This window comes from Parus major, chromosome 23, assembly GCF_001522545.3.
Source record: "Parus major isolate Abel chromosome 23, Parus_major1.1, whole genome shotgun sequence".
In the NCBI taxonomy this organism is placed as follows: domain Eukaryota; kingdom Metazoa; phylum Chordata; class Aves; order Passeriformes; family Paridae; genus Parus; species Parus major.
In genome coordinates this window covers 6479724-6495010 of record NC_031791.1, presented here as the reverse complement: position 1 = coordinate 6495010, position 15287 = coordinate 6479724, and the positions used below count along the sequence as shown (strand labels likewise).

The window sequence follows — 15287 nt, the reverse complement described above, 5'->3', positions numbered from 1 at the left end:
TGGGAACAGTCACCTTGGGTGATCCTGGGCAAGTAGGTCAGAGCTGAGTGTTTGTGTAATGATGGTGCTGTTGGTACTGCCTGGGATCAGCTCAGAGCATCGCTGCCCCCATCACCTCCCCCTTGGCCAGGGACACTGCAGCCCCAAGGAGCCTCTTCCCCAAATCCCAGTGACAGCTTGCCGTGGCTTTGTGCCTGGGTTTGCTGCAGTGATGCTGTCATGGACACTGTTGGAGGGAGAGCCATGGGAAGCCCTGACTTGAGCAGGATGTGAGAAATGTCTCTCTGTAGGTCCAGAGTGTCCTGGTGGGCACTGCAGGGGATTAGGGGGTCCGCTGTGTCAGTGAGACCCTCTTAACTTGAGAAGAACCCCTGGCTTTAGCACCAGTAGAGTTCTGCTCTGGTGTTTTGAGGGTTTATTTAGATTTAATTGGGAAGGAATTGTAGAGGTGTAGGCAAAGAGCGGCACAAATGCCTTTATCCAAGGAGAATTAGTGCTTTTGGGCATCCTTTCCAACTGACAGCCCTGGAAGCTTTTTCGTTCCTATATCAGTGCCAGTTCCTTGAGGAATACCCAGGCTAACACATTCATTATGTTACCTACAGAGTCACAATGTGTGCACAAAGGACCTGACAGCTGAAAGGCTGGAATAAAGCCAAGGAGTAAAACAATGCAGGGGTCTTGGAGCAGTTGCCATGCAGAGATGACTGACAGGAGAGCTGTGGGCATTAGTGAAGCTGATTTTGCGTCACTGGAGCTGCACTTTCTTCTAGCAAAGCCTCCAATGGAATGAGCTGCTTCTGGTTGCCATAGTTTTATGCCTCAGGGATGTTTTCCTTCATGCTTTTGGACTAAAAGGGTGTCTGTTCCTTGGGCCAGTTCACTTCTGCAGGATATGGGGGGATGAAAAAGAGGAAATAGGAATTCTCCAAGTGTATTTCTGGAGGCAGGAAGCTGTGTGCTGAGCAGCTTTGGGTGAGTGAAGCAGATGGGAGAAGTTGGTTTTCATCTGCAGAGCAGGGTGATGGAAAGGCCACGGAAATAATGGGCTGCTGTCTTTTTTCTGAACCTAAGAAGAGTCAGTTGCTCCTGAAATGAATAGGTTGTAGCAGCAGTTTCATCTCTTGCTCCACAGCTGATGGTCTGGCAGTCTGACCCTGGGAGATACCAGCACTGTAGGTGTACCTTGGGAGGGAAAAACTTTACAGGTCCTTGGTGTCTGCTGAGCTGTGTTGGGCAGTCCAGTTTTGGGGGATTTTCAGACACGGAGCTGGTGGGAAGAGGGAGACCCACTGTGGTTCTTGTTGCCTCTCCACGGAATTTTTATGTCTGGTGCCCTTTCCTGTACGGAGTCCTTGCTCTGAAACTGCCAGGAGATATGATTTGGAGCTACTTGGGACTTTTTTCCCCTTACTGGTAGTGTACAATGTGGTTTGAACCTGTTGCCTTTGTCCCCTCTCCTGTGAACAATGACAGGCAAAACCCAGCCCTGTCCTACAGGATTTCTTTGTCTATTTGCAGAAACATGCCAAGGGACAGGATCTTCTTAAAAAAGTCTGTGACCACCTCAATCTGCTGGAAGAAGACTACTTTGGTTTGGCCATATGGGACACACCAACCTCCAGGGTAAGCAGCAGCTGGTCCCGAGGGGATTCAGCTCTTCCTGCATCATCTCCCCAGGGCAGGAAGTGGGGCAGAAGCTACTCTTCAAACTCATTTTGATGTCCTCCCTAAATATGGATTGCAGGTCATCACACAGGAAGAAATGGTGAATAAATAACTACAGGAGTGTGGATTTTAGTCAAAAAGCTATTTGAATCATAGAATGAATCCTGGTGAACTGGGGTCTTCACCTAGAGAAAAGTCATTATATTAATTGACTGCAAAATGATGTCATTAAGTTATGAAGCTGAAGCAGTCAGGCTGCCCTGGCACTGGTGTCAGCGTTGGGAAGGTTTGGTTGGAGCCATCCAGAGCATTTGGAGTTGAGCCTTTGCCCTGAAGAACAGATGTGACTCTATACCAAAGCTCCTACTCAGGGTTTCAATTGAAGGTCTTTGTTTGATTTGACTCATCTTATCTTTTGAAACCTTGGTTACCCTTTAACTAAACAATTACTCAAGGTCTGCTTCATAAAGCCAGAAGTGAGATGATTGAAATGAGGGGCCCAATTCTATGTCCATTAGGCCAGTTACGTTCATCCATATTCTGACTCTTCCTCTGCTTCAGTCCCCTGTGGCAGGTTACTGACTGACAGATGTCTGTCCTTCAGTGCTTTATATTGTTTTATACACACACAGGCAAAAGAACAACTAAAAACAACAAAAAACCCACACTCTTGAGGCAGGCAGAACTTCTACTTTGTTTTACAGTCTCTGGTGTATTCCAATTTTCTTGGGTGTGAAATGTGTTTCCATGTATATAACCTGGGTATTTTTTGTATCAGAGGATTTTTTTTATCAGAGTTTGTTCTGGCAGAGGGAGGGGTGGTGTACTTTTAGATCCAGTTAAGAGCAAAAGAGTGTAGCTGGGGCAGCTCAGCTTCTTCTGCATGTGCTGTGGGCAGCTCACTGCTGCTTTTGGATGTTAGGAAAAATTCCTTCCTGGAAGGGGTTGTCAAGCCCTTGGCTGCCCAAGGAAGTGGTGGAATTACTGTCCCTGGAAGTGATCAAAAAGCATATAGATGTGGCACTGGCAGACACTGCAGAGTGCTAGCCTTGGCAGTGCTGGAGTAATGATTGGACTTGATGACCTTAGAGGGCTTTTCCTGAACCATTTTGTGGTCTCCCAGACCCTTGGACTTGCTCTTCTTGTGTCCAGGCTTTTGGCATTGATTCTTCTGGTACCTTCTCCATCAAGCCAGCAAGAGCCCAGAGGTTGTGCAGCTTTTTAACTGTAGGGACTGAAAACAGATGGTTCTGTCAGATCTGTGTCCCAGAGCTGCAGGCTGGGGCGGGTGAGGCCACTGTCCATGGGCTGTTCAGCTCCAGTGTGGAGCAAGCTTGTTTGGTTTGCTCTGATGAGTGAAAACAACATTATATTTTTTTAAAAATCTTTCTGGTTATGTTTCATTGAACTTTGAAATCTGAAGCTTCATCTCTTTCCTTCTGTGACTTCAAACAAGACCTGCCCAGAGTTACTAATTCATAGGTAAAGTGGTATTAGTGGGATCCGAGAATGAGCTCCTGCCCCTCACCTGCAGCTGTGTGGAGAAGGTGGAGAGATACCCGTGTGTATTCCTGGATAGGGAAGGGTTGTATGTGACATTTTCCACCTTGATATTTAGGGAATAAACTTTCTGAGGACCAGTAATTACCCACGTGGGCATAGCAGAGGGGGACAGTGGAACTGGGAGGTTGTGACAGCGGCTGGAGCAGCAAGGAGCTCGTAGCCCTGAAAAGGAGGATTGTTTCCCACTGATTCATGACCCAGTGGGATAAAAGTGTCATTAATTGCTGTTGCCATCATTGTCTGCTGGATCAGGCAGGGTGGGATGCATGACTGCACCCTGGACTCACCCCAGTGACGAGCAGTTGTGGCACAGCTCGGCCATGGAGATGCTTTCTTCCGAGCTATGGCCCTAAAAAGGCAGCAGATCTTCCTTTCAAATGGATTTTGTATCCCCACTTCTATATGTTAGAGGAGCAGGCATATAAAAAGAGGAGATTAAATGTAAGTATTGCTGTCTCCCTGCCATGAAGTTACGTGTCCTGGTCAGGAGAGATTAGCTTGGGGGATTCAATGAGTTAATTCCTTCACCTCAGGAGACCTGCACGTTGGAATCCTATTCAGAGCTGGTTAAATGCAACATCTCCAGGGTCTTGCTGGCCCAGTGCCAGTCCCTGCAGCAGGACAGGCAGACCTGACCCCTGCAAAGGGAAAGGCTCAGACTGTGGAAAAAGCAGGAATTACGTTTTGAGGCTTAAATTGCACCACCATTCCACAAAACCCCAAATTACAGAGGAGGGGGAAAAAGATATACTTCTAAATTTGTACCAGAGATAATTACTATAAACTTTAGTCATAGTTAAAAGAAATGAAGTTTATGCCATACTCCTGTAAAAAAATTGAAGCCATACTCAGGAATTGGGTGTTTTTACTCATATTTCAGCAATTAGGTCATTGAAAACTATAGCTAATAATAGAAAGTCTTGGTGATCTTTGATCTGGATAGGGTAAGTAAGAAGAGAGGGTGCTTAAAATTGATGTATCTGTCCTATTTACCTATTTTTAAAGGTTCTGGAGAATAAAAAAGGTGTTGTACAAGTGTCCCTGGTAGCTGGATGTGGTTGTGGCTGTTCCTGTTGCTCTGTTCTTGCAGCCCTTAATAATATGTTGGGGTTTTTTTCCCTCCTACCTCCCTTATGAGTCCCTGGTAGGTGAATGGTTGGAAATACACACACTGTGAGAGCACAGCCTGGAGTAAAAGTAGTGAAAAATGCTCCAGCTCTTCGGTTTCCATGGCTGCCTTTGTGTCAAATATTGACTTTTTTTTTTTCCTTCCCCCTGTATTTTTAGCAATTTTCAGCTTTCTGTGGTGTTTCTGGAATGTCTGGTAAACTGTGAATGTTTTTCTCCTTTTACAGACATGGCTGGATCCTGCCAAAGAAATAAAAAAGCAGGTTCATGGTAAGTAGATTGAATTTATCATGTGTGGGGGGTGTGGTTTCTCCAAATGTGGCTTTGGTGAAACATCCAGGGGGCCCAGGGATGGGGAGAGGTCAAGTGAGGGTGGCTGGCAGGGATCAGCACAAGTTCAAGCAGTCTGTGTATCCTTTCTGTCCTTCTTAAGGAATTAGGGATGCTCTAGATTTAGGAAAAAATGTCATTTCCTTGGTAAAACAGCTTGGGGTGTGTTTGCCTGAAGCAAAGTGCCACAGTGTCAGTGCACTGCTGAAATGGGGATGTGCTCCTTGCTGTAGGAGGGGAAAATGGGTGTCAGTGGGAACCACTGAAATCCCAAAGGAGATTGGGAGACCCCAAGCAGAATTTTATGGTGGAACAAGATTTTATGGGCTCTGAGGCTGTTTTGGGGTCCAAATTGGGGCACTGGAACCATAAATGGCTTGAGAAATAGCAGCTCAAATACCAGATGCTCTCCCAAGTTGTGTTTTAAGGTCTGCTAGCACTGAATTAGTTCAAGATGTGGGAAGTGTCAGAATTAAACGTTTTAGAGACTTTTGTTTTCTCTTTGGAGCAAGTCTGGCTGCTCTGGAAGTTTTGGGAAGGAAAATACTGTTTTTCAGATGCATTTGGTGGGAGGCCCAGGACAAAGTATGTCATTAAGTTCAGATTAGGGGGAAACACAAGGCTGTGGAGTAGGGAAAGCTCCTGCTCCTACCAGCTTATCTTGGAATCGGTAGCAGGGTGTGTGTGCCCTGCTCCATCCATAAAATTCATCTAGTGAATGTAACAAAGAGCAGCCTGCTGTGAAATCTGGTCCCCTGGGGATGGGTTAAATGGCAAATGACTTGATTTTACTTGAAGAGAAGGTATTTTGCATGCACATATGAACATGTGGACACCAGTGTGTGGTGGTTTAGGTAACCTCTGCTCCCTTCATTGTCACCTTGCACTCACTTGTTCTGAACTGTGTGTGATGAAAACAATGTGCCTTGTGTTTAATCCCAGTTATGGTATTGCATAAGAAGTAAATCCAGGAATGCTCCATTCCCCCTGCTCCCTGTGTGAGATTGGGATAAACCTCTAAGCGAGTTAAGTGCAGGGGTAGATCTTCTCATTCTGAAATAAATCTTACTTTGAACTAGTGTTAAAGGGCACAGCATGAAAATCACTGTCAGGACTATCTTCTACTGGGAAATGGGATTATTTTCTAGGAAAAGAGAGAGTTACCTCTTCAGCTGTGTCATCTGGGCTGTCCATACCACATATAATGCCAATTTTATGTGTGATTATGTGGATTCTGGCTCAGTTAATATCTGTAAATGGTGCTATACAAAGTTTGCAACGAGCTGTATTAAAGCAATTAGGTCTGGACTTGAAAAGCTCTTCCTATCCTGGTGCTTTCTGTCTTCATCCAGAGGTTGATGCTTGTGTTTGGCTAAGTTTAAGCTGTGTCTGACCACCTGATCCCAGTGCATTAAGCTGAGGAGGGACTTAGCACAGCCCTCCTTGAACTTTGAAATTTGAGTTAAGGAGTTAACCAATCCTAATTCATTGATGTATAGTCTATGCCTGACCTGTCTTCATAAATCCCTTTTCAGACAATGAAAGAACATGTCAGTCATTGAGCTCCTTAGCAATGAATTTAATTTTTGCCACAAGATATGGTTAATCCAGGTGATTTTCCCTGCCTTGCTTTTTTTCTCCTGCTTTTCTTACCTTCTGTAAATGAAATCACATCTTGCACAGGTGTTGAGCTGTGAGAGCGAGCAGTATCAAATCAGTGTTGCATCTGCTGAATTCTGAAGATCAGATGGATATTCCCAGCTTGTTTTTAAATCAGCTGATCATCACAAAGCTGTCCCAGTTTGTTTGTTTTTCTCAAGGTCTCCCTTGTCATTGCAGGAGGCCCCTGGGATTTTACCTTCAATGTCAAGTTTTATCCACCAGATCCTGCCCAGCTAACAGAGGACATCACAAGGTGAGTTACCTGGGAATCTTACAGCCATGTTCTCCTGAATATGGGATAGAAATATTTCATATTTGGGTGTTTTTCCCCTCCTTCAGAAAGGAGATCAGATGCCTTCACTGGAGGGGGTTTGGTTTGCTTTTAGTGGATGTGAGGATGCTCCCACTCTCCACTGGAGTCCATGTGTCAAGCAGTGTCATTTATAGCTCTGCCACGTGCATGTTTGTATAGAAAAGTAAATTCTTACCTAAAGCCAAGATTTTCTGGTCATAGTGTCCTTTACTTCCTTTGCAGAGTGGAGGCAACCTTGAATCCTCCAGTCCTCCACACTGTTTACCTTGGGAATAAGTAAAAATTGGAAATAAGCATTGTCGTGTGTTCATCAGTGGCATACAAAAAGATATTCTCAAGTTAATAAATTTCTCTTGGCTGTCTGTGAACAGTATTTTCCATTCTGCCCCCAGGTATTACCTGTGTCTGCAGCTCAGACAGGACATCCTTACAGGGCGCCTGCCCTGCTCCTTTGCCACCTTGGCTTTGCTGGGCTCCTACACGGTCCAGTCAGAGTTGGGAGATTATGATCCTGATCTCCATGGCCCAGATTATATCAGTGAGTTCAAACTGGCCCCAAACCAGACAAAAGAGCTTGAAGAAAAGGTTGTGGAGCTTCATAAAACATATAGGTAAGGCTGGAGGACTTGTTTGTGCACAGCAACATGAAATAAGGGAAATAATGGGATTTTCTGGTGTGTTCCCCACCTCTGTGAGATAAAGAAAACTTGTGTATGTGGATCCCTGAAAGTGTTCAAGGCCAGGCTGGATGGGGCTTGGAGCAGCCTGGGATAGTGGAAGGTGTCCCTGCCCATGGCAGGGGGTGGGATGAGATACCCATATTCTGTGAATATTGAACTTGAGAGATTTTCAGTGGGAATCATAGAATCCTGGAATTGTCTAGGTTGTAAAAGACTTTGGAGGCCATTGAGTCCAGCCATTAACCCAGCACTGAGCTGTGTCCCCAGGTGTAACACCCACGTGTTCCTTGGACACTGCCAGGGAAATCTCTGCTGAACTGTGCTCTGGCTCTTGCTTCTGTAGTTGCAAAGCACGGGGTGCATATCGAGATGGTGACTGCTCCTGGGGCTTTCCTACAAGGTTGTCCTTACCGTGGACTTTTCCCTGTCTGCCACCACTCAGACCTCTATTTACAGCACACACAAGATGAATGTGAGCGCTCAGTAAGGAAGACATCAAAGGAGGGTAGAAAATGAAATGTGTGCAGCTGAATGCTGTCCCAGCAGAGCTGTTAATGTACCTCTTACAGCAGACAGTATTAACAGGGACACTTCAATAATGTTGATAATGGTCTCTGTTATCAGGATGTCTTTGTTAAGTTGTGCCCCTCTTACAGACAGGGCACCATCTGTTCCCAGAAAACCCCTCATTCATGGCTGGAGTCTGTGCTGAGTGCTTTCAGCTGTCTGTGTGTTTGGTTGGAGAACAATGGCAGGGTTTGGGGAGGTCTGGAGGCAGCAGGCTGCTGGGGGACAGGACCTATTCCCTTTTTGCTCAGTTGGGTTTCTTCTGCTGAATCAATTTTTGTCCCCTCACTGCTCTTCCTCACTTCCTTCTCTAGTGCCTGTACAGCTTCACAGAAATAAAATGCAGCTGTGTTATTGAGATGTCTCAAAGCACAAATTTGGGCACTCAGAGTGGTTTCATAATTCATCACCTGGGCACAGATTTGTTTGTATTGAAAGCAAAAGAAAATATAATCTAATTTTATGAAGTTTGATCTGTCTCCTCTTAAAAGCAACAGTTTTGAGCATACCAAGCCCTTTCTTTTTCTGTAGATCCATGACTCCAGCCCAAGCAGACCTGGAATTTCTTGAGAATGCAAAAAAACTGTCTATGTATGGAGTCGACCTTCACCAAGCCAAGGTGAGAGCCAGAGTGTGTGCACCTAGCTGTGGATTCTGTAATTTGATTATCCATCCCTTGCAGGAGCAGGTTTACTTGTTTTGGGAAGGTCCTTTGGAAAGAGAGGAAGAATGGAAAGACAGACATACAACAGGAATGCCTCAAGCATTCCTGCAAAAGAATGCTTTATTTATTGGTTGCTTATTATTTATATGTCACAAGAAACTTTCCAAAGCTCCTCCTATAGACAGGTCCTTGCTCTGTGTGACTTAGAGTACAATTCCTGCCTGATGAGGCTCTGTGCTTCAGGAGATGCAGGATGGGCTCTTGATAAGGCCTTTGGGCAACCAGTAGAACAGGAGAGGTCAGCAGGAGGGGGGAGTTTGTCAGGAAAAGCGTGAAAGGAAAGGAAGGGTGACCATGGAGTTAAGAGTTGGAGTCTGCATGGTGGGGAGATGAATTTATGGGAAGTCCAGAGGGATGGTTTGGAAGGCAGATGTTGACATGGAACTTGTAAACCTGTCACTGCTTATATCCTCATCTGAATTCCCAGGACTTGGAAGGAGTGGATATCACTCTGGGAGTCTGTTCCAGTGGCCTTCTTGTTTACAAAGATAAGTTGAGAATCAACCGCTTCCCGTGGCCCAAAGTCCTGAAGATTTCCTACAAACGCAGCAGCTTCTTCATAAAGATTCGGCCAGGGGAGGTACAATTGGCTTCTGTGGCCTCCTGGCATCCTGTGTTTCCTTGGGATCCTCACTCTGTGTGTGTGTGTGTGTCCCTGGAGCAGTGGGGTGGGCTCAGGCTGTGTCTGGGAGTGTTTGACACGGGGTGGCAGTGTGTCACAGCGAGTCATCCAGCACCACCTCCTGGCATCGCTGGATATTCCCAGCATCCAGGGAAAGGCCTGGGAGGGGGACAGATGAAACTGGGGCAACACTAACTCGTCTTTTGGAAATGGGACAGGACAGTGGCTCTTTGTCTTGCTTTCATTCAAAGAAAATAACTAAAAATTAGAATTAGCTTTTCACCTAAGTGCAGCAAGCAGGGAATGGATATACTGGTGCTGCCTCATAAATGGGGAAATCCCTGGAACAGCCTGATTACATCAGGGAGAGAGACTACAATGGGGATCCACCTCTTTCCTCTTCTTCCTCCTCCTGCTTTCAGTGTCGTGACTCAGCCCTGAGGGGAGGTTAGTGTTTGACCTCAGCCCACAGCGAGGCAGCATGACAGGGGGGATAAACCCATGGCATGTTGCTCTGCAAATCCCAGTGTGTCCTGAGGGATGCCTGGGCTCGTGGCCAAGCCCTCTCTTTCCTCTGACCTGAGGTCCTGCTGCACATTGTGGGGCAAGTTCAGCAGTTTGTGCCACAGCAGACCAGGGTGGTGGGCTGGGGACTGGGCTTCTGCCACATTTATTTCCTGCTATACCCAAATAACTTATGTTTTCCACAGCAAGAACATTATGAAAGCACAATTGGGTTCAAGCTACCAAGTTACCGGGCAGCAAAGAAGCTGTGGAAAGTATGTGTTGAACATCACACCTTCTTCAGGTGGGTTTTCTGAACAGTAGCCTCACCCAGAGTAACTTGGTGCTTGAATTTAACTATCAAAAATTGTTCCTTAGCATTTTGGAAAAATGGGAGAGAAGTTGTTTCAGGGACAGTAGATGTTTATTTTGCAGTAGGTTTTTAAGCAAGCTCTGTTTTGTAAGACCCGTAAGAGATCTCTGGGTCACAGAGATATGAGATATCATTAGTATGTGCCTTTCCTTGGCCAAGTGGATGCAAGAGACTCCTTTAATTTCTATTTTAATTCTTCTTCACATGGCCCTTCCTGGTTCTGAAGGTGTGGTTTTTAAATGTGTGTGTGTCTTTCAGGCTGACTTCCACCGAGGCCATCCCCAAGAGCAGGTTCCTGGCGCTGGGCTCCAAGTTCCGCTACAGCGGCCGGACGCAGGCTCAGACACGGCAGGCGAGCGCCCTGATCGACCGCCCTGCGCCCCAGTTTGAGCGCACAGCCAGCAAGAGAGCGTCCAGGAGCCTGGATGGAGGTGAGTCAGTCCCTGCTGTCTGTTCTCTCTCTGCTCTGGAATCACCAGGGTGCTGGAGTACTCCTTAGGGAACACCTGGATTCCCTGCTGCACAAAAACTCAGATGTAACTGCTCAGTCCTTGTGCCTGCCCCTTAAGTGTTTAGGAATTATGTGCCTGTAGTGAGACCAAACTGGTGCTCAGTTGGTTAGAGCAGGGTGCTGATAATGCCACAGGCATAGGTTTGTTTCCCATTTGGGCATTCACTTAAGAGTTGGTCTCTGTGATCCTCATGGATCCCTTCCAACTCAGAGTATTCTGTGATTCTCTGATTTGGACTTGATGATCCTTGCGGGTTCCTTCCAACTCAGAAAATTCTGATTCATCACACAACCTTCATTCACATGAACAAAACCATCTAGCCAAACCAAAAATTCCCAGCATTGTCACAACACAGAACAAAAGTAGACAGTTTACACCTAATCCACCCATTTTCCCTGCACCACAATTACAAGAAGAATTCCTCATGATCATTCTGCTCTCTGACATTGCTCAGTACTTTTGGCTGTTACCTCTCCTGGTTTTTATCATTATCTCAGTATCACAGCACTGTGAGGGCTGTTACAGGTAAATAAACTCAATCTCAGCCAGACCCAATACAAAAATGTAAACCAAGGGTGGTCCCAGCAGAACTAACTGATGATAAGAATGTAGGTGGGTGCTGAAGGCTTATGGTAAAGTAATGCTTGGAAAGATATTCTTCATTTGATCTCAATGCATTTTCTGTTGGAAAAACAGGAATTAAGCCATTCTGTTTGTTTTGTTTGATGTAACTACTTAAATTCCATAGTTTTATGTGAGGGGGAGATTTGTTGCCACAATAGAAACTTTTTCAGGTTCTGTTAAAGTGATGCTCAGAGTGAAGTGTGTCAGTCAGGTGGGCTCATCCCTGAGATTTTTAAAGGAAATAGCAGCAGAGAAGGTGAGGCATGGGAAAGGGGGGGCCCACGTTTGGTCCACATGATCTGTGTCACAGGGTATTAAGATCCAGGGAAAAAGTGTTGTTCCTGTGCACTGTGAGGATGCAGGGAAAGAGGGAAAGAGGTGTCCCTGTGCACCACAGACACCTGATGGAGCGGGGACCATGTTGCTTTGAGCCCTGAGTTTGTGCTGCAGCCTGGGGGGACCAGAGCTGCTCAGCACCTCATAGACAGCAGCAGCCAGGCTGTCCCTGCTCCTGGGCTTAGTGACATCCCAAGCCTGGCTTTTGTGTCGTGGAGCTGGAGGGAAGGGTTGATTCAAGCTCCACAAGGCAGCAAAGCCAAATTCCAGCTTCTCTGCGGTCTGGGCGTGTGAAGTTCCTCAGGCACAGTGCTCAGCAGCAAGGCTCCCATGCTGCTGGTTGCCCACTGGCCATGCCATTATGGCCCCAGATGAGCAGAGGAATGGCAGCTGCAGAGCTGCACCTGGATGGATGTCAGAGCTTGGAGAAGAGCAGCCTGGGAATGTGACACTTGTGTCCCCTGGACGTCTGCGCCTTCGCCACGCGGGCGGTCGTTAACGTGTGCCCCGTTTCTTCAGCTAAACGTGCGACTCAAAGGGTTGAGTTCAGAGCCCTAGAGGAAGAGAAGCAGAAGGAGGTGGTGGTGGTTGAGGTTCCTGAACCAAAACCTGCGGATCAGATCCGAGAGAAGCCAGGTATAGCTGTGGTGGTGGTGGCTAAAACTCTCTGCAGTGCCTTTCCTATCCTCTACGTGCTTGTTCCTGACAATTTCCAATTTTCACCAAATCCGGTGGCTTTCTCTCTTCATTTCTTTGCAAGAAGAGTTCTGCAGTCAGAGGAGACACAACCCAGCTCTGGGAGACTCCTTTAATTCCCACCTTACACCTCTTTAGACTGCAGTTCTTGTGGGGAGGTGGGGAAAAGATTAGGATGTGCTGGCACTTGAGAACGCTCTTGTTAAATGTGGGTAGTTTTGTATATATGGATTAGAAAACTTTAAAGTTTGATCCTGAAATGTCTTGTGAAGCTTCTAAAATTCTTCATCCTGGGACCTCCTTGCCATTTTGTGTTGTTTTTTTTTGGTATTTGAGAAATGCTACCTGTTTTGCTCTGTGGAGCTTACATTTCCCTTAGGATAGGTACTGTTAATAAATAGGAATGTCCTTAAGTTGTGTGTAGGTACAACAGCACGTTTGAATACTAGCAAGTGTATCACAGCAGTAGTATTGCAAATATTTGCAGTCTTCATCACTTGGATAGTGACCACCTGTGGTGTGTTAGGGCTGGAGATAATTCACAGGGAGATGCCTTGGGTACCCTCCTCCCACACAGAGCTTTTTACAGAGTACTTTTGACTGCATTACTGCTTTTCTAGTACGTTGATCAAGTTTTCATGAAGTGTAGCCAACGTCCCCTTCATGGGCATTCCTTGAATCCTCACTAATCAGGATCTCCTGGTGGGGAAAGCCTGATGCAGTAAAGGGAGAAGGTGAGGGATTTCAGACACTAGGGTAGATTTGATCACTCAAGTACATTTAATTAAAGCTGCTAGATTTTAGATAGTTTTTTTGTCTGGATGCGTTTTTCCTGCATTTTTCCAGCCAGCACCTGCCTCCCTCCAGACTTTGTAGGCAGAGCCCTTCTTAGTTCCACACTCGAGAGCTGTTCATGTGTCTTACATCTCCTTTCCTGGGCAAGGAGCCCATAAAGCTTCTTTTTGTGTTCTTTCCTCCTCTCATCCACTACACTGTTGGGTCTGACAGCACTAGAAGGACTGACACACAGTTCCATGGTGGAAAATGACTACTGAGCTGCCTGGAAAGCTCCTTGTTGTTCCCAGCTTCTGAGAAGGGTGTCCCCAGTCCTTGCTGTGGTGACCACCGTGTGTCTGTGTGGGTCCCCAACCCCCATTAACACCTGCAAACCTCTTTCTAGCCAAACACGCTCTTGAAACTTCTGAAATGAAACCCATTGCAGAGGAGGAAGAGGAGGAGAAGGTAGAGGTGGTAAAGGTTCCTGTTGTCAAGCCAAAGTCAGCAGAGCTGGTGCAGCTGCGGTCAGGTACAGCTGCAGTGGTTTTTGGTGGCAGTGGCTCCTGTGCTGTTGCTGCTGGGGTGAAGTGATGCAGTGCTGTAGGACAGAGGTTACTCTGGTTGTGCTGGTGTTGGCACTAAAATCACCCCTGGCTTTGCTGTGTGCTGCTTTTCAGGTGTGCTGTGGGTGCAGTGAGGGTGTGCCATGCCCTGTGTGGAAATGAGCGTGCAGTGGCCTCCAAAAGCTCCTCCCATACTCTCCCTTTTTGTGAGGTTGGTTCCCCTGAGCTGTATGAGTGTGCAGTGCCTGGAAATCAGGTTATGAGATCTGTGACTGCTGGAGGTCCCCTTTATTCCACTTTATTTCTTCACTAGGGAGCTGCTACTTGCCTAGTTGGGGGAGGATGTCAGAGCAACGTTGCTGCTGCAGACAGATTCATATTAATCATAATTAAAAGTAGAGTTATTATTTGTTGCAGGAAGAGGAGGTTGAAGCCATAGAGGAAAGTAAGTGGGAACATTGCATGTTTCCTTGGTTAGTATGAAAACCACTGGAGTCACAGCCCTGAGGCTGCCAGAGCTCCAGGAACAATTGGACAATGCTTTCAGGCACTGGGTGGGATTGTTGAGGTGTCCTGTTTGCACCAGGACATTCCCAGTTCCTGCAGGACCAGGAATTGGACTCAGTGATCCCTGTGGGTCTGTTCCAGCTCAGCAGATCCTGTGATTCTGTATTCCACAGGATGTGTGGCAGCAGATCAGACATCAGCTGGTGTCAGACCCAAACACATCCAGGGCTTTCCTGCTGTAGCTGCCCCTTCTCATCCACCTCCTTCACTTTTCCTCATCCTGGCTTTTCAGCTCCCAGTAGGGACTGTTGGTGAGGTGTGATCAGTCATAGAATTCTGGAATGGTTTGGGTTGGAAGGGGCCTTAAAAATCATCCAGTTCCAACCTATGTTTTATATCTCTGTGCTTTTTACTGTGTTTAAATCATGTGTCAAAATAGCCAAAGACAGTTAATCAGGAAAATGTAACTAAAATACAGTTCTGGCAGCCCAGAACTCAGTGTTGGATGGCACAGGAGAAGCTTGGTGTTTTTCCTGCATGTCTGGATGCTCTGGGAGAGCAGCAAGAAAGATGGCCCTGCAGATTTACTGGTGCCACTATTTCCTTTGCTGCTTCCTCTTTAAGGTGGCATTTTAACACATCCGTAACTTTTTTAGCCAAACGTGATCTTGGCAGTACTGAGATAAGCCCAATTGAAGAGGAGGAGGAGGAGGAGGAAGAGAAAATGATGGTGATGAGAGAACTAGAGCCATTGCCGAAGGAGTCAGGTACCACTGCACTGCCAGCTTTGCACTGCCAGCATCCTCCTCATCCCGGTGTCCCTGCCCATCTCACCTCTGTACGACCTTCCCAGCGGCTGGTGCTGCCTCCATCCCACGAACACACCGGGACACAGCACCGACTGTCCCTGGGAGAGGATAACGCCGTGTCTGGGTCACAGAAATTAACTGCTGTGCTCAGGAGCAGGGAGACAGTGGAGCTGCCAGTGGTGGAGTGGGTTTTAAGGTTGTTTACAACCTTGTTGTCCAAGAGTTTGTCTTGAAAGTGTAATTCCAGTGTCTGGAAATTCAGAAATTTAAAAAAAATCCTTTGTTTTGCCTCCACCTTGTATGTTTTTGATCACATGGATACCTTATTC

At 46.6% G+C, this 15287-nt stretch overlaps 1 protein-coding gene across 33 annotated transcripts in view; it reads left to right on the top strand.

Annotated features, from left to right (window-relative positions):
* Positions 1–15287, top strand: part of EPB41 (erythrocyte membrane protein band 4.1) — a 90315-nt gene that overhangs the window by 45482 nt on the left and 29546 nt on the right. For 17 of the 33 annotated variants that reach the window (XM_015649206.2, XM_033519525.1, XM_033519518.1 and 14 more), the window contains 11 exons: positions 1522–1626; positions 4587–4629; positions 6529–6604; positions 7057–7275; positions 8443–8530; positions 9063–9215; positions 9968–10065; positions 10393–10565; positions 12126–12242; positions 13483–13608; positions 14806–14916. In XM_015649206.2, the coding sequence (XP_015504692.2) occupies positions 1522–1626; positions 4587–4629; positions 6529–6604; positions 7057–7275; positions 8443–8530; positions 9063–9215; positions 9968–10065; positions 10393–10565; positions 12126–12242; positions 13483–13608; positions 14806–14916 (1309 nt within the window). The remainder of the gene's footprint in view (positions 1–1521; positions 1627–4586; positions 4630–6528; positions 6605–7056; positions 7276–8442; positions 8531–9062; positions 9216–9967; positions 10066–10392; positions 10566–12125; positions 12243–13482; positions 13609–14805; positions 14917–15287) is intronic. The other 16 variants (XM_033519527.1, XM_015649219.3, XM_015649222.3 and 13 more) reach the window with 5 other exon arrangements.